This window comes from Dryobates pubescens, chromosome 9, assembly GCF_014839835.1.
Source record: "Dryobates pubescens isolate bDryPub1 chromosome 9, bDryPub1.pri, whole genome shotgun sequence".
Taxonomy (NCBI): Eukaryota; Metazoa; Chordata; class Aves; order Piciformes; family Picidae; genus Dryobates; species Dryobates pubescens.
Window position 1 is genome coordinate 43424865 of NC_071620.1, and position 18458 is coordinate 43443322.

Sequence of the window (18458 nt, forward strand, 5' to 3'; positions counted from 1 at the left end):
TTTTCCCCTACCACGATGTGATAGTTAAGTTTCTGCAGGAGCGTTTGCAGTAAGGATTAGTCCGGGGCTGTCTCGCAGCAGCTGTCGGTTATCGATCCCAGCCCGAGCAGTGCAGCAGCTTCAGCTCTCTCCGCAGAAACCTTAAATAATATTTGACTCTCTGCAATTGCATTTTGTTGTCTTCCCCCCTCCCAGCAGCACAAAAAGGGGGGACGAAAAGGGAAAAGAACCCTCCAGCAGTACTTGAAGAAGAGTTTTCCTCAGAGCTAGTCAAGAGCAGTGGAATTTTATGCTGATATTCAAAATAGCAACCGAAAATAGTCTAATTCAGTGAGAATTTCTCAACCAGCAATGTCCACTTGTAGTGGGGAAGCAGCTGGGTAGATAAATGCACCCACAAGCAGAGGTTAAAATGTAGGGCAGAATCGGGGAAGGGGCAGGCTGGGGAAGGAGCAGGGCTGGGGAAGGAGCAGGTTGGGGAAGGAGCAGGTTGGGGAAGGAGCAGGTTGGGGAAGGAGCAGGGTTGGGGAAGGAGCAGGTTTGGGGAAGGAGCAGGTTGGGGAAGGAGCAGGGCTGGGGAAGGAGCAGGGTTGGGGAAGGAGCAGGGCTGGGGAAGGAGCAGGTTTGGGGAAGGGACAGGTTGGGGAAGGAGCAGGTTTGGGGAAGGAGCAGGTTTGGGGAAGGAGCAGGGTTGGGGAAGGGACAGCTCGGGGAAGGAGCAGGTTGGAGAAGGAGCAGGGTTGGGGAAGGGACAGGTTGGGGAAGGAGCAGGGTTGGGGAAGGGACAGGCTGAGGAAGGAGCAGGGTTGGGGAAGGGACAGGTTTTGGGAAGGGACAGCTTGGGGAAGGAGCAGGTTGGGGAAGGAGCAGGTTGGGGAAGGAGCAGGTTGGGGAAGGAGCAGGTTGGAGAAGGAGCAGGGTTGGGGAAGGGACAGGCTGAGGAAGGAGCAGGTTTTGGGAAGGGACAGCTTGGGGAAGGAGCAGGTTGGGGAAGGGACAGGTTTTGGAAAGGGACAGCTTTTGGGAGGTTCATATTTGTGGGGGGGAAGGGGCAGGGAAATGATGAGTTTGAGATGCTGTAGAAAGCTGAGAAACAGCATTCAGGGGTGCAGGTTTCTCACCTTGTATCAGGCAAGACTCCCTGCTGAAATCTGGAGGGAGTTTGAGCTGGGCGAAGGCTGGAGGAGCTGACATCTCATTTTGTCCCAAGTGATTTTATAGTTAATGCTCTGTAAAAACCTCTGGGTTGGGAGTGAGCAGAACCACATCAAGCCTACACTTTTATGGTGTACCAGGAAATCATTTTGTCCCTTTTGGTTTTTTAGTGTAACTCTTTCTGCTGTAATGCTGAGTGCTGACTTTCTTGTCAGCCTTTAATGCTCTGTTCTGAATTTCTTGTCAGCCCCTGATGCTAAGGTCTGAGTTTCAACTCAGCCTTCAATGCTAAGGTCTGAGTTTCTTTGCCCATCTCCTGTTTCAGGCATTTATTGCTGGCTCTGTTCATGGCTTTGCTCATCCCCGAAATAGGACAATCCTGCCCCATCCAAGGCAGCAGAAGCTGTGCCATTCCTTTCAGCAGGGAGAGGCTGGGATGCTGTATTTGCTCCCTGTGCCTATCTTCAACACAAATCAGCTCTGTCTTTGCTTCCAGCTACGCTCAACCTCATTACACACACAGGCTGCACTCCCTGCTCTGAGTGGGTATTTAGACTACCAAACATTCTAAGATCAAGGCAGAATTTAGTAGAGCCTCATGAATTGCCACCTGTTTAATTTTCACTGGTAGCTGTGCTTTGGTGGGTTTGATTTGGGGTTTTGTGTTTTGGTTTGGGTTTTTCAATGTGGAATTATAGTGATTAAAAAAAAGAAGAGGAATTATTTTGGGATCCAGGATAAAAACAAGAGGGAAAGGCCTCAAGCTACGACTGGGTAGGTTTGGACTGGAAAATAGGTCCAGTGGTCAAGGATTGGACCAGGGAGGTGGTGGAGTCCCCAAGCCTGGCTGTGTTTGAAGGTGGTTTGGCTGTGGTGCTTGGGGCTGCGGTTTAGGGCTGAGCCTTGCAGAGCAGGGCTCTGGGTTGGCCTTGGGTGATCCTGAGGGTCTGCTCCAGCCTGAGTGTTGATGCTGTGAAATAAGAGTGGAGCTGGAGGGGGTTGCAGAAAAAGGAGGTGGGGGGAAACACCCTTTTTTTGTTGTTTGGTTTTGCTTTGTGCTTGGATTCAGAAAGCACAGCTCTCTTCTGAGAGAGAAACAGGACCTGGCTGCTCGAGGGAAACCTTAGCAGAGGGCCCTGGCCGAGCATTCTTCCCCGGCACAAAAGAGAAACAAACTCCTGGAGCTCTTCAGCAGAAGCTCTCTCGGTACCCAGAACGATAAATTATTGATCTAATGAGAAGCCTGGGAGCTGCTTTTTTCTCACGTCCTCCAATGGATCTTCTACCCCAGGCCTGATTTACAGCTGTCATTCCTCCCCTCCTGCTCATCTGATCCCTTTTCTCTTTGCCGCTCGCTCTCTGGGGCTGACGAAAAGCAGCTCTGGGCCAGGGCGGCCAACGGAAGCTGAGTAATTGCCTACCAAAAAAAACCCCAAACCAACACCACCACCACCACAAACAAACAAAAAAGCCCCTACAGCCCTGACAAATGTTGGGCTGTGTCGATCTGGGTCTTTTTTCCCCTCCCTGAGCAGCCCTCTCTCCCCCTCTCTCCCTCCCTATTTGATCAGGTGCGCATTAGGATTCCGCCGGTTCCAGGCGCTGCTGGTTGGGAGGGAGCGAGCGCGAGGCAGAGGAAGTAGCTGCCTACACCACTAATTAAACATGTGTAACCAATTAGTGGGGCTTTCCACCAGGGCACAAGCATGTAATTTGCTGAGCTTTTCTATCAGGAGAGATGGAAATAGGTACAAAAGGGGAAAGGGGGGGCGGGGGAAAAAGGAAAACCAGGGTGCTTGACTCCCCACGTCCTGGTGTTAAACAGGTCAGAGGAAATGAACTTTAAAGAGCTCATTTCTGGCTGGGTCATAAATCTCTCTTTTTCCTTTTGGGGGGGGGAGAGGTGGGGGAAATCAATTGAGCTCTAGTGGCTGACAGCAGTAGCACAGCAGCTAATGGCAGGGGGGCTGCTATAGATTCGTGGAAGGGTTTGGGTTGGAAGGGGCCTCGGAGATCGTAGCATCAGAGAATGGGTTGGGTTGGAAGGGACCTTGAAAATCATAGAATGGATTTGGAGGGGACCTTCAAGATCACAGAATGGGATGGGTTGGAAGGGACCTTGAAAATCATAGAATGGATTTGGAGGGGACCTTCAAGATCATGGAAACACAGAATGGTTTGGCTTGGAAGCGACCTTCAAGATCACCTAGTTCCAACCCCCTCCTCCCCCCATGGACAGGGACATCTGAGTGAGCAAGTGATACTGTGTGAATAATGTGAATGCCATGGTGAGGATGTAGAGCACCCAGTTTAGGTGCTGCAGGATGCTCCCTTTCAGCAGCACTTCCAAGCACAGTAGAAGAGAGATGTGCTGCTAATTTCTGTGCCTGCCTTTGGGATGGGAAGACTTAGAATCACAGGTTAGGTTGGGTTGGGTTGGGTTGGAAGGGACCTTGAAGCCCATCCAGTTCCAGCCCCCTGCCATGGGCAGGGACCCCTCCCACCAGCCCAGGTTGCTGAAGGTCTCATCCAGCCTGGCCTTGAACACCTCCAGGGAGGAGGCAGCCACAGCCTCCCTGGGCAGCCTGTGCCAGCGTCTCCCCACCCTCACTGCCAAGAATTTCTTCCTCCTCAGGAGTCCAAACCTCCTCCCTCCCAGCTGAGAGCCGCTGTCCCTCATCCTAGCACCACAAGCCCTTGTCACAGGGGTCAAACTGCTGGAAGTGCTTCCCACCTCCCCTTCCCTTTTCCTAAATGAATTCATTCCGCTGGAAATTCTTCAGTTAAACAAATGCTTATTGATTCCAAGGGCTGTCTGGAATTACATTAAAGCTCTGATGTCTCAACACTGTACAAAGACAATAAATCTCGGTGGCCCGGGACCCGTAGTGGAGTCGGAGCAAGCCCAGTTGTGCCCTGTCAGGCGCTGATTTGAGTTTGAAAGGTTACAGATTAGCTTAGCAATGTTAAGTGAACTGGCAAAGGCATCTCTAATTCTGCTGGAGACGAGGAAGCTCGATGGGTGTAAAGGGGAATCCTAATGAGCCCATCGGAAAAGCTTCGCTCCGTGCCCGGCGGCCGAGGTGCCGCCGATGGGTATGAAAGCATCGGGAATCGATGGCTCCTATGGAATTTCATTAGGGAGCGGTGTCCACGATTGATAGCGCCTCATAATTTGATGGATTTGTGCTGAGGAAATGATTAGCCAGGTGAGAAAGAGCCGGGGACCGGCAGCGTGCGTGCGGGACGGGGGGGCGGGGGGCAGGCTCCTCAGCAAGCGGCTGGAGCTGGGGGCGATTTGTACCCAATTAAATACAGACAAAAAGAATTGATTTGTACTGATGTGCCAAATTTTTAACCACGGAGCTGTCTTGCAAGTCCTTGGCTGATAACAATCCTTTGATTTTTTTCCACCCTTCCCCCCGCCCCCCAGCAGTCCCAGGAGAAGGAGCGGATGACGGCGACAGCGGCAACGAGAGCCGGAGCGGGAGCGAGGAGACCAACGTCTGCGAGAAATGCTGCGCCGAGTTCTTCAAGTGGACGGACTTCCTGGAGCACAAGAAGAGCTGCACCAAAAACCCCCTGGTGCTGATCGTCAGCGAGGATGAGGCGGCGCCGCCGCCCGCCGAGGAGTTCCCCGAGCCCTCGCCCGCCAGCTCCCCCAGCGAGCAGGCGGAGAGCGAAGCCGCCGAGGACGGCGCCCAGGCGGAGGCCAACGACGGCTCCGAGGTGAAGGCGGCGGAGAAGGAAGAAGAGCCGATGGAGGTAGAAACGCCCGCGGAGAAGGGTTTCCAGAATCAGGGCACCTCAACTACAGCTACTCCTCTACCTCAGCTCCCCGAGCCACCTCCCGTGACGAGCTACGCCATGCCAAACACCAACGTCACGCTGGAGACCCTGCTGAGCACCAAGGTGGCGGTGGCGCAGTTCTCGCAGACGGCCCGGAGCGCGGTCTCGGCCGGCGTGGGCGGCGGGGTGGCGGCGGTGGCCATCCCCATGATCCTGGAGCAGCTGATGGCCCTGCAGCAGCAGCAGATCCACCAGCTGCAGCTGATCGAGCAGATCCGCAGCCAAGTGGCGATGATGAACCGCCAGCCGCTGCGGGCCACCCTCAGCACGGTGATGGCCGCCCAGAGCGGGGCCGGGCAGGCGGCCAGCCAGCTGCAGGGCTTCGCCGCCAGCGCCGCCGTCCAGCTGACCGCCGTCATCCCCCCGGCCATGGTGGGGCAGGCCGTCAGCGCCCAGGCCGCCGCCTTCGACGGCTCCCAGCACCTCACCAGGTCCACGTCAGGAGCCAGCACCCCCAACGTCTCCGGCGGGGGCTCCTCCGCCCCGCCCGACCCCAGCCTCCCTTCCTCTTCCTCCTCCTCTGGCGCCGTCGTGTCCGTGACGCCCGCGGCCGCCTCCGGCGCCCCCAACGGTGCCGTGCAGCCCCAGAGCACCCCGACCCCGCCTTCGCTGGGGGCCCACGGGAGCCTGGCCTCGGTGTCCAGCCTGCCAAACCCACTTCTACCTCAGACCTCCTCCAACAGCAGCGTGATCTTCCCCAACCCGCTGGTGAGCATCGCCGCCACGGCCAACGCGCTGGACCCGCTCTCCGCCCTGATGAAGCACCGCAAGGGCAAGCCCCCCAACGTGTCGGTGTTCGAGCCCAAGGCCAGCTCCGAGGACCCCTTCTTCAAGCATAAGTGCAGGTTCTGTGCCAAGGTCTTCGGCAGCGACAGCGCCCTGCAGATCCACCTGCGCTCGCACACCGGGGAGCGGCCCTTCAAGTGCAACATCTGCGGGAACCGCTTCTCCACCAAGGGCAACCTGAAAGTCCACTTCCAGAGGCACAAAGAGAAGTACCCCCACATCCAGATGAACCCCTACCCCGTTCCGGAATACCTCGACAACGTGCCCACCTGCTCCGGCATCCCCTACGGGATGTCGCTGCCCCCCGAGAAGCCGGTCACCACCTGGCTGGACAGCAAACCCGTCCTGCCCACCGTCCCCACGTCCATCGGCCTCCAGCTGCCCCCCACCCTCCCCGGCGTGAACAGCTACGGAGACTCCCCCAGCATCACCCCCATGAGCAGGTCACCCCAGAGGCCTTCTCCCGCCTCCAGCGAATGCACTTCTCTCTCCCCCAGCCTCAACGCCTCCGAGCCGGGCGCGCCGGCCTCCGCCGAGTCCCCGCAGCCCGCCCAGGGCGGCTCCTCCTCTCTGCCCAAGGGGGAAGCTGTCACCCTGCCGGCGGCGGGCACGCGGCTGGGGGACCTGGGGCAGGCCTCCGCCGCCGCCTCCGCCTCCTCGGTCCCCGGGGCCGCCGCGGACAGCGGGGCGGCGCCGAGCCTGCCCACCCCTGTGCTTCCGGCGGCCCCCGACCAGTTCAAGGCCAAGTTCCCCTTCGGCGGCCTGCTAGACTCTATGCAAACCTCCGAGACCTCCAAGCTGCAGCAGCTGGTGGAGAACATCGACAAGAAGATGACGGACCCCAACCAGTGCGTCATCTGCCACCGCGTGCTGAGCTGCCAGAGCGCCCTCAAGATGCATTACCGGACGCACACCGGGGAGAGGCCCTTCAAGTGCAAGATCTGCGGCCGGGCCTTCACCACGAAAGGCAACCTCAAGACCCACTTCGGCGTCCACCGCGCCAAGCCGCCGCTGAGGGTCCAGCACTCCTGCCCCATCTGCCAGAAGAAGTTCACCAACGCCGTGGTCCTCCAGCAGCACATCCGGATGCACATGGGGGGCCAGATCCCCAACACGCCGCTGCCGGAGGGCTTCCAGGACGCCATGGACTCGGAGCTCTCCTACGACGAGAAGAACCTCGACGCCCTGAGCAACTTCGATGAGGACCTCGACGAGAACTCGATGGAGGAGGACCCGGAGCTGAAGGACGCGGCCAGCCCCTCCAAGCCCCTCATATCCTACTCCGGGTCCTGCCCTTCCTCGCCGCCGTCCGTGATCTCCAGCATCGCCGCCCTGGAGAACCAGATGAAGATGATCGACTCCGTCATGAACTGCCAGCAGCTGGCCGGCTTGAAAGCCATGGAGAACGGCTCGGGGGAGAGCGACCACCTGAGCAACGACTCCTCGTCGGCCGTGGGCGACCTGGAGAGCCAGAGCGCGGGCAGCCCTGCCATGTCCGAGTCCTCTTCCTCCATGCAAGCTTTGTCTCCCGTCCACAGCAACAGCGAGAGCTTCAGATCCAAGTCCCCGGGGCTCGGCACCCAGGAGGAGCCGCCGGAGATCCAGCTCAAGACGGAGAAGCCGGACAGCCCCCCGCCCGCCAGCGAAAACGGAGGCGCCTTGGACCTGACCTCCGCCACCGCCACCGCCGCCACCCCCATCCTCGGCACCCCCGGCAGGCCGGCGATCAAAGAGGAGGCTCCCTTTAGCCTGCTGTTCCTGAGCAGAGAGCGTGGTAAGTGTCCGAGTCCCGTGTGTAGTGTCTGTGGCAAGCCTTTTGCTTGCAAGAGTGCCTTGGAAATCCACCACCGCAGCCACACCAAGGAGCGGCCGTTTGTCTGCGGGCTCTGCGGCCGGGGCTGCTCCACCCTGGGTAATTTAAAGCAGCACTTACTGACCCACGGATTGCGGGAGCTGCCTTCTCAGTTCTCTGAACCCGACTTTGCTCTAGGTCCCAGCCAAAGCACTCCTAGCCTGGTCACCAGCACCGCACCCACCACCATCAAAGTGGAAGTGAACGGCCACGGCAAGCCCATCTCTTTGGGCGAGGTCGCCTCGCTCCCAGCCGGAATCCAGGTTCCCGCTGCGCCACAGACAGTGATGAGCCCGGGGATCGCCCCCATGCTGGCGCCCCCCCCTCGCCGGACCCCCAAGCAGCACAACTGTCAGTCGTGTGGGAAGACCTTCTCCTCAGCCAGCGCGCTGCAGATACACGAGCGCACCCACACCGGTGAAAAACCCTTTGGTTGCACAATCTGTGGTAGAGCTTTTACCACAAAGGGGAACCTGAAGGTAAGAGGCCACCTGGCACTGCCAAGGCTTGGAAGCTGTGGGGGTGGAGAGAAACAAACAAGCAAGCAAGCAAAAAAGGCTTGAGGCACCTGGAATCGTAGGATCACAGAACCACAGAACTGCCAGGGCTGGAAGGGGCCTCAAGGATCATCCAGCTCCAACCCCCCTGCCATGGGCAGGGACACCTCACACCGGAGCAGGTTGCTCACAGCCACATCCAGCCTGGCCTTAAACACCTCCCTGGGCAGCCTGTGCCAGTCTCTCACCACCCTCATGGGGAAGAGCTTCCTCCTAACATCCAATCTCAATCTACCCATTCCTAGTTTTGCTCCATTAAAAACTGAGGAGAAAAAATGACCATTTAGGCTTGGAAGCGATCTCTAAGGTTGTGGAGTCCAACCATCAGCCCAGCACCACCATGGCCATCAAACCATGGCCACAGGTTTCTTGGACACCTCCTGGGATGGGGACTCCACCACCCCCACCCCCCTGGGCAGCCTGTGCCAGTCCCTGACCGCTCTGGCAGCGCAGAAATTGTTCCTCATCTCCAGCCTAACCCTCCCCTGGCACCACCTCAGGCCACTGCCTCTTGTCCTATCGCCAGAGACTAGAGGGAAGAGACCGACCCCCAGCTGGCTCCAGCCTCCCCTCAGGGAGCTGCAGAGAACAATGAGGTCTCCCTCAGCCTCCTCTTCTCCATGCTGAGCACCCCCAGCTCCCTCAGCTGCTCCTAAGCCCAGCCCTGTTCTCCAGACCCTTCCCCAGCTTGGTTGCCCTTCTCTGGACCTGCTCCAGCTCCTCAGTGTCCTTCTGGGAGTGAGGGCTCCAAAACTGAGCCCGGGACTCAAGGTGTGGCCTCACCAGTGCCTGGTACAGGAGGACAATCCCTGCCCTGGTCCTGCTGGCCCAACCATTCCTGACCTAGGCCAGGATGCTGGTGGCCTCCTGGCCACCTGGGCACACGCTGCTGGCTGATGTTCAGCCCTGCTTGAACTCAGCAGGTTGTAGCTCTGAGCAGTTGTCCCAAAGGAGAAAGGAGCTCCGGGGCGGCGTGTGCTGTGCAGCGGTGGCTGTGCTGCTTCCACCAGGCTGAGCATCATGATGGTTGGACTTGGGGATCTTAGAGCTCTTTCCCAGCTGGAAACAGTTCCCTGATTCCAGGATCCAAGTGGCTGTGCAGTGCTGAGAGCTTCAGAACCGTTTCTGGGCGCAGGCTCTCCCGCCAGGTGTGGTGCCCCCCACACGGCCAGCTGGGGGCAGGTCCTGCCAGGGCTCATGGCCCATCAGTGCCAAACAGCCTCACTCTAAAGCATGAGGGCACAGCTCCTTCAGCCTCTTGGATGCCTCTCCTGCAGCCATTGCAGGGCAGAAAGCTGCTTCCCACTGATTCCCAGCCAGCTGCCACAGGACTGATGCTCCTTGGGCCCCCAGGCCCCAGCTAAGCCACCGGGACACAGCCTGGGGAATGCATTTTCAGATCCCCTTTTTTGGGGGGGGAGATTTCTAGCACAACAAATGCTGAATAAATGATGGAAAATAAAGAACTGATGCCCCTGGCCTCAGAGGAGGTCTTATGGAAGGAGGCAAGAGGCAAAAAGCTGGAAGAGGGCAGATTGAGACTGGGGATTAGGAGGAAATCCCTGGCAGTGAGGGTGGGGAGACACTGGAACAGGTTTGCCTGGGGAGGCTGTGGATGTCCCCTCCCTGGAGGTGTTCAAGGCCACCAAGAAGCCTCATCCCTGGAGGTGTTTAAGGCCAGGCTGGATGTGGCTGTGAGCAACCTGCTGTAGTGTGAGGTGTCCCTGCCCATGGCAGGGGGGTTGGAGCTGGATGATCCTTGAGGCCCCTTCCAGCCCTGACAACTCTGTGACTCTATGATTCTAAGGTGGATGAGGCCTTGAGCAGCCTGGGCTGGTGGGAGGTGTCCCTGCCCCGGCAGGGGGGTTGGGACTGGATGATCCTTGAGGTCCCTTCCAGCCCAACCCATTCTGTGAAACAGTGCAGGAGGGCAGGAAAAAAAAAGCAATCCCCAGCCCTCCCCTCGTGCAAGTAAGGCCCTTGGTCATCTTCAGCATGTGAGAACTTCCATCTTGCCTACGGCATGGTCTGAGCTGAGAGGAGACCTCCCCGAGGTGCTGCATTGATGCTTTCAGTGAGAAGAGAGAAATGCAGCTTGGAGAAGTGCTGTGGAGCTGAGTGTGGCTGGGCCTTGGGAGAGTGCTGGCCACAGAGTGGATCTGTGTTTGGTGTGAACAAAAAGGCAACTTTGCAGATCCCAGGGTGTCAGGGGCTGGAAGGGACCTCTGGAGATCCTCCAGTGCCAGCCCCCAGCCAGAGCAGGAGCACAGAGCCCAGCACAGGGCACACAGAACACATCCAGGCAGGGCTGCAAAGGCTCCAGACAAGGAGACTCCACAACCTCTCTGGGCAGCCTGCTCCAGGCCTCTGGCAGCCTCCCAGGGCAGAAGTTCCTCCTCCTGCTGAGCTGCAACCTCCTGGGCTGCAGTTTCCATCCAGTGCCTCTTGTCCTATCCCAGGGTGCAGCTGAGCAGAGCCTGGCCCTGTCCCTTCCTTCCTGCCCCCCAGCCCTCAGCTATTGATAGACATTGATCAGATCCCTCTCAGCCTTCTCCTCTGCAGACTGAACACCCCCAGGGCTCTCAGCCTCTCCTCCCCAGGCAGTGCTGCAGTCCCTTCAGCATCTTTGTAGCCCTCCCTTGGACTTTCTGCAGCAGATCCCTGTCCCTCCTGAGCTGGGCAGCCCAGAACTGGATGCACTATTCCAGGTGGGCCCCCCCCCTCCCCCCTTCCCCTCCTCTTGCCCCCCACCTCTGAGATATTTCTAAGCATGTATTAACTCCTCCTCTCAGCCTCTTCCTCTCCGGAGCGTTCAAAGCCACTCTGCGTGCCGCGGCGTCTCGGGTCGGCCGCTCCCCCCAGATCCTGCTAACCCAGGGCTGCTTCTTGTGTCTCCCTCCCCTCCCCCCTTCGCTTGTTGCTCCCCCTCCAGGTTCACATGGGGACCCACATGTGGAATAACGCCCCTGCCCGCCGGGGCCGCCGCCTCTCGGTGGAGAACCCGATGGCCCTGCTGGGCGGCGACGCCCTCAAGTTCTCCGAGATGTTCCAGAAGGACCTGGCGGCGCGGGCCATGAACGTGGACCCCAGCTTCTGGAACCAGTACGCCGCGGCCATCACCAACGGCCTGGCCATGAAGAACAACGAGATCTCTGTCATACAGAACGGGGGCATCCCCCAGCTGCCCGGCAGCCTGGCCGGCGGCGCCATCCCCGCCCTGGGCAGCCTGGCCGGCGGCATGGACAAAGCTCGCACCGGCGGCAGCCCTCCCCTCGTCAGCCTGGACAAAGGCAGCCCCGAGACGGGAGCCAGCCGCCCCTTCACCAGGTTCATCGAGGACAACAAGGAGATTGGCATCAATTAAACACCTCCACACCACCCCCCACCCACCCACCACCACCCCACCAGTGACTGTGGGACCTCTCCTCCACATGGCGCTGGTCCTGTTCCGAGTCCAGCTGCCCAAGCTGGTCCTGTTCTGCATCCAGCATCCCAAGCTGGTCCTGATCTGCATCCAGCATCCCAAGCTGGTCCTGATCTGCATCCAGCATCCCAAGCTGGTCCTGTTCCACACCCAGCTGCCCAAGCTGGTCCTGTTCTGCATCCAGCATCTGAAGCTGGTCCTGTTCCGAGTCCAGCTACCCAAGCTGGTCCTGTTCCGCGTCCAGCATCCGAAGCTGGTCCTGTTCCGAGTCCAGCTGCCCAAGCTGGTCCTGTTCCACATCCAGCATCCCAAGCTGGTGCTGTTCCACGTCCAGCTGCCCAAGCTGGTCTTGTTCTGCGTCCAAGCTGGTCCTGTTCCGTGTCCAGCATCCCAAGCTGGTCCTGTTCTGTGTCCAGCATCCCAAGCTGGTGCTGTTCCACATCCAGCTGCCCAAGCTGGTCCTGTTCTGCATCCAGCATCTCAAGCTGGTCCTATTCAGAGTCCAGCTGCCCAAGCTGGTCCTGTTCCACATCCAAGCTGGTACTGTTCCGTGTCCAGCATCCCAAGCTGGTCCTGTTCTGCATCCAGCATCCCAAGCTGGTCCTGTTCTGCATCCAGCATCCCAAGCTGGTCCTGTTCCATGTCCAGCATCCCAAGCTGGTCCTGTTCCGTGTCCAGCATCCCAAGCTGGTCCTGTTCCGTGTCCAGCATCCGAAGCTGGTCCTGTTCCGTGTCCAGCATCCCAAGCTGGTCCTGTTCTGCATCCAGCATCCCAAGCTGGTCCTGTTCCATGTCCAGCATCCCAAGCTGGTCCTGTTCTGCATCCAGCATCCCAAGCTGGTCCTGTTCCGAGTCCAGCATCCCAAGCTGGTCCTGTTCCATGTCCAGCATCCCAAGCTGGTCCTGTTCTGCATCCAGCATCCCAAGCTGGTCCTGTTCCGTGTCCAGCATCCCAAGCTGGTCCTGTTCCGTGTCCAGCATCCCAAGCTGGTCCTGTTCTGCGTCCAGCTGCCCAAGCTGAGCGCTGGGTTTCCTGACCTGACCTGCTTTGGGGTTCCCCCCTTGGAAGCCTCACCCCAGCAGAAATCCATAACTCTCTTCGTGGCTGCTGAGCAACAGTTGTCTTGCAAGGTCTCTGCATGGTACTTCTTCCCCCCACCCCTCCCCCCAGCGAGGCCGACTCTTGCTGAGGACTTTCTGAAACCTTTTCATTTACCAGGGAACAAAACACAACAAAGAAAGGAACAAACGAAGGGACAGGAACAGACTAAGAAGTCTACGTCCACTTTGCTCCTGAGAGAACCTCACCTGAGGGGAAAACAAAAAGAACAGGGCTGGGGGCGGGAGGGGGAAGGGGGCCTCACCCTGGCGTCGTCAGACCACCACCACCACCTCCACCTCCACCTCCACCTCCACCACCACTCCTTTGCCGGTTTTCTTTCGTTTTGTTCCAGTTAGTTAGCAAGCTTGGGACCTGTCGGGTTTTAGGACTCTTTAATCTTAAAGAACTAAAGTGATTTTAGTGCCCCTCCCCCCGCCCCCCTCCCGGCTGTGTATGATGAGAGTATCCTTGTCTGTAGTATTTATAATGTTAAGATTATGCGGGTAACAGACAACACCCCGGCCCCCTCCCCCCCCCCCCGGACAAGCCGCCACAAGCACCCCGCGGAGGAAGCTTTTTGTACTGCAGAAACACGACCCGGAGCGAAGCGAAGCCGAGAGAGAAGCAAACCAGGGCACGCCTGGCGCTGACGGCGTTTTTGTATGGCTGATGAGCCGGGCTGGGGCTCCCAGCCTTGGCCTTTTTGTTCTCCTTCTTCTTTTCCAAGCGAATTTTGGTTTGAATCTCTCCAAGCAGGCAGAAGTGTGAAGTTTTCTTGGGGAAACAGAAATGATAGCATGCTCCTCATGTGCAAGTACCTGTCAGTAACAAACCTCTTGTCTTCTTTTTTCGCTCCCTTTATCTGCTTGGTTCTTACTTTAGTTCCTTTTTTCTGCCTTTTTTCCTCTTTTTCTGCCTTCCCCCCCCCCCTTTTCTTCCTTTTTCCTTTTTTTACTTCCTTTTTTCTTCCTTTTTTTCTTCTTGTTTTTCTTCCTGTTTCTTTTATCTTCCTTTTTCTCTTCCTTTCTCTCTTCCTTTCTTCCTTTCTCTCTTCCTTTCTTCCTTTCTCTCTTCCTTTCTTCCTTTCTCTCTTCCTTTTTCTCTTCCTTTCTTCCTTTCTCTCTTCCTTTTTCTCTTCCTTTCTCTCTTCCTTTCTTCCTTTCTCTCTTCCTTTCTTCCTTTCTCTCTTCCTTTCTCCTTTTCCTTTTTCTCTTCCTTTTTCCCTTCCTTTTTTCTTTCCCCTTTTCTCTTCCTTATTTTCCTTTTCCTCTTCCTTTTTTCTTTTCCTCTTCATTTTTTATTTTCCTTTTGCTCTTCCTCCTTTTTTTCCCCATCTTCCTTTTTCTTTTCTCAATTTTTTCTTTTCCTTTTTATCTTCCTTTTTTATTTTCCTTTTTCTCTTTTCCTTTTATCTTCATTTTTTCTTTTCCTTTTTTCTCTTTTGTACTTATTTTTCTTTTCTTTCTTCCTCCTTTTTTCCCCCCTTATTATTTTTTTGTCTTCTTCTTTTCCTCTTCTTCCTTTTTTCCCCCTTTTTATCTCTTCTTCTTTTTTCTCCTCTTCCTTTTTTCTCCTTTTCCTTTTTTATCGTATTTTTTCTTCCTTTTTTTCTCCTCTTCCTTTTTTTCTCCTCTTCCTTTTTTCTCCTCTTCCTTTTTTATCTTCTTTTTTTCTTCCTTTTTTCTCTTCTTCCTTTTTTCTCTTCTTCCTTTTTTCTCTTCTTCCTTTTTTCTCTTCTTCCTTTTTTCTCTTCTTCCTTTTTTCTCTTCTTTTTCTCTTCTTCCTTTTTTCCTCCTTTTTTTTTCTTCTTCTTTTTTTTTTTCTTCTTCTTCCTTTTTTTCTCTTCTTCCTTTTATTTCCCCCCCCCTTCCTTTTTTTTTCCCCCCCTAATTTTATTTTTTAAAACATAAAAAGTTTTATTTAAATATTTGTAGCTGCTATGTGGACAGTTGTTCTATTAAATATATATTAAAAAAAAAAGGTTAAAAAAAATTAAAATGGAATAAAATTTAAAAAAAAAAATCAATAAAACTAAAGAGAAACCTGCTGTAGTGTTGGACTTTAGCTGAATGGTTGGAAACTGAGTTGCAGGCACAAGCGGTAGGCACCGACCTGGAACTGTTCACAACGCTGTAAAGAAGTTGTGAGGAACTTACTCCATGTTATCAAGAGCTGTACAATAAAGAGGTAATGTTTGTATAAGCTGCTGGCAGGCTCTTCATTTGCATGGCACCACACAGCTGCCAGGGCTGGGAGGGACCTCAAGGCTCAGACAGTGCCAACCCCCTGCCATGGGCAGGGACACCTCACACCACAGCAGGTTGCTCACAGCCACCTCCAGCCTGGCTGCAAACACCTCCAGGCAGGAGGCTTCCAACACCTCCCTGGGCAGCCTGTGCCAGGCTCTCACCACCCTCATGGGCAACAACTTCTTCCTAACAGCCACTCTCAATCTCCCCACTTCTAGTTTTGCTCCATTCCCCCCAGTCCTATCCCTCCCTGACACCCTCCAAAGTCCCTCCCCAGCTTTCTTGGAGCCCCCTGCAGATCCTGGAAGGCCACAGGAAGGTCTCCTGGGAGGCTTCTCCTCTCCAGCCTGCACAACCCCAACTCCCTCAGTCTGTGCTCACAGCAGAGCAGCTCCAGCCCTCTGCTCCTCCTCCTGGCCCTGCTCTGGACACCTTCCAGCCCCTCCAGAGCCTTCCTGGCACAGAGGCTCCAGAACTGGCCCCAGAGCTGCAGCTGTGGTCTCAGCAGAGTGGAGCAGAGGGGCAGAATCCCCTCCCTGGCCCTGCTGGCCACACTTCTCTTGCTGCAGCCCAGGCTCTGCTTGGCTCTCTGGGCTGCAAGTGCTCCCTGCTGGCTCCTGTGGAGCTTCTCCTCCCCCAGCACCCCCAAGGCCTTTTCTCCAGGGCTGCTCTCCAGCCAGTCCCTGCCCAGCCTCTATCAGTGCCTGGCATTGCCCTGAGCCAGCTGCAGGACCTTGCCCTTGGTCTTATTGAACCTCCTGAGGTCGTCCTGGGCTCAGCTCTGCAGCCTGTCCAGGTCCCTCTGGATGGATCCTTCCCTCCAGCCTGTCTTACACCACAGTGCTGGTTGGGTCCTTGGAGTAGGGAGGGTTTGCTTCACATCTGAGCTATTTTTATCAGTAGTGCTTAGAATCATAGAATGGTCCAGGCTGGAAGGGATTTCCAAAGCTCATCCAGTCCAAGCCCTCTGCCCTCAGCAGGGACATCCCCAGCTGAATATCTCCAGGGATGGAGCCTCAAGCCCCTCCCTGGGCAACCTGCTGCAGGCTTCCAGCAGCCTCCTGGTGCAGAACTTGCTCCTCACATCCAATCTCAATCTGCTCTGCTCTACTTTGAAGCCATTGCCTCTTGTCCTGTCCCTGCAGGCCTTTGGGAACAATCCCTCTCCATCCTTCTTGTAGCTCCCCTCAGATCCTGGTAGGCTGCTCTGAGGTCTCCCTGGAGCCTTCTCCTCTCCAGGCTGCACAGCCCCAGCTCCCTCAGCCTGTGCTCACAGCAGAGCTGCTCCAACCCCCTGAGCATTGTCATGGCCTCCTCTGTATCCTCTCCATCAGCTCCAGGTCCTTCCTGTGCTGAGGGCTCCAGAGCTGCACACAGCCCTGCAGGTGAGGTCTCAGCAGAGCCAAGGGTCAGAATCTCCTCCCTGGCTCTCTGGCAGTGCTGCTTTGGATGCAGCCCAGGCTGCCCTTGGCCTCCTGTGCTGCAGTCTCACACTGCCTGCTCCTGGCCACCTCCACCTGCTTTGCCTCCTTCCCAGGTCTCTCTTGCCTTGAGCTGCCCAGAGCTGGACACAAGCCTGGAGGTGTGGGCTGGCCAGAGCTGAGTGCCAGGGGACAATCCCCTCCCTGCTGCTGCTGGCCACAGCATTGCTGAGCCCAGCCAGGAGGCCTTTGGCTCTCTTGGCCCCCTGGGCACACTGCTGGCTCCTCTTCAGCTGCTTGGCCATTGCAGCCCCCAGGTCCCTTGGTGCCAGCAGCTTTGCAGCCACACTGCCCCCAGCCTGGAGCCTTGCTGGGGGTTGTTGTGCCCCAAGGGCAGGACCTGGCACTTGGCCTTGGTGAAGCTCCTCCTGGCCATGGATCCAACCTCTCCAAGTCCCTCTGCAGAGCCTCTCTGCCCTCATTTAAAGACAATGAACCTGCCAGGCTTGAAGGCTGTCACTTAGTGCTGGGCCCAGGTGGGTGCTGTGCCCTCTGCTCTCATTCTCCTCAGGCTCCAGTGCTGGTGGAACCACCAGTGTGAGCCTTTGAGCCTCCACACTTTTATTCCCATCCCTTCCTCACTGTTTTCCTCTTGGAAGTTCAACTGCTGGGACTATCAAATTGGTCTCAAAGGCTGCTGCAAGTTGGCTTTAGGTTGGACACGAGGAAGAACTTCTCTCTGGTGCTGAGGTGCCCAAAACTGGACACAAGCCTCGAGGTGTGGCCTCCCCAGAGCTGAGCACCAGGGCACAATCACCTCCCTGCCCCTGCTGGACCTGGGGCTGGCTCCAAACCTGCAGAGTGAATATCCTTTGTGCAGCACCTCCAGGCGTGGGGGGGATGGACAGCTCTGAGCTGCACCCTCCAGCAGGATGGGGAAGCAGCAGCAGGAGCTGGGTGGAGGATTGGGCAGCCAGGGAGGTCTGATCAGGTGAGGCTGCAGAGGATGGGACAACAGCCAAAGATGTCACTGGGGGAGGAAGGACAACTTCTGCCCTCCTGGGAGGGAGCCAAGAGGCTCAGAGCCTCAGGTAGCTGCTGGCTCCTGCTGGAAACCAGCAGGGAACTCCACAGCTCCACTTGCTGCAGCGAGGAGAGAGCTGGAGGCAAGGCTGGAGGGGGAGACCACAGCTAGGGAGGAAGCTGGGCTGACAGATACCTGTATTGGTATGGGCAGGTAGGGATTGATACATAGATCTAGCCAGAGAGATCAATATCTGTATTGCTAACTAGGTACCCATAGCTAGAGAAGTATCTATATTGATATCAAGATACCTATGGCTAGAGAGGTATCAATATCTATATTGATATAAAGATACCTATGGCTAGAGAGGTATCAATATCTATATTGATATCTAGGTACCTATAGCTAGAGAGGTATCAATATCTATATTGATATCAAGATACCTATGGCTAGAGAGGTATCAATATCTATATTGATATCAAGATACCTATAGCTAGAGAGGTATCAATATCTATATTGATATCAAGATACCTATAGCTAGAGAGGTATCAATATCTATATTGATATCTAGGTACCTATAGCTAGAGAGGTATCAATATCTATATTGATATCAAGATACCTATGGCTAGAGAGGTATCAATATCTATATTGATATCAAGATACCTATAGCTAGAGAGGTATCAATATCTATATTGATATCAAGATACCTATGGCTAGAGAGGTATCAATATCTATATTGATATCAAGATACCTATGGCTAGATAGGTATCAATATCTATATTGATATCTAAGTACCTATAGCTAGAGAGGTATCAATATCTATATTGATATCAAGATACCTATGGCTAGAGAGGTATCAATATCTATATTGATATCTAGGTACCTATGGCTAGAGAGGTATCAATATCTATATTGATCTCTAGATATCTATAGCTAGAGAGGTATCAATATCTATATTGATAACAAGAGATCCATAGCTAGACAACAATCTAGAACTATATTGCCATCTAGATATCAATAGCTAGAGAGATATCCAGAG

General features: G+C 55.6%; 1 protein-coding gene across 1 annotated transcript in view; it reads left to right on the top strand.

The window, feature by feature from the left end:
* Positions 1-11679, top strand: part of SALL3 (spalt like transcription factor 3) — a 29199-nt gene extending 17520 nt beyond the window's left edge. The window contains exons 2-4 of the mRNA XM_054164373.1: positions 4589-7564; positions 7781-8121; positions 11132-11679. Coding sequence (XP_054020348.1) covers positions 4589-7564; positions 7781-8121; positions 11132-11563 — 3749 coding nt within the window. The 3' untranslated portion in view covers positions 11564-11679. The remainder of the gene's footprint in view (positions 1-4588; positions 7565-7780; positions 8122-11131) is intronic.
* The last annotated feature ends 6779 nt before the right edge of the window (positions 11680-18458 follow it).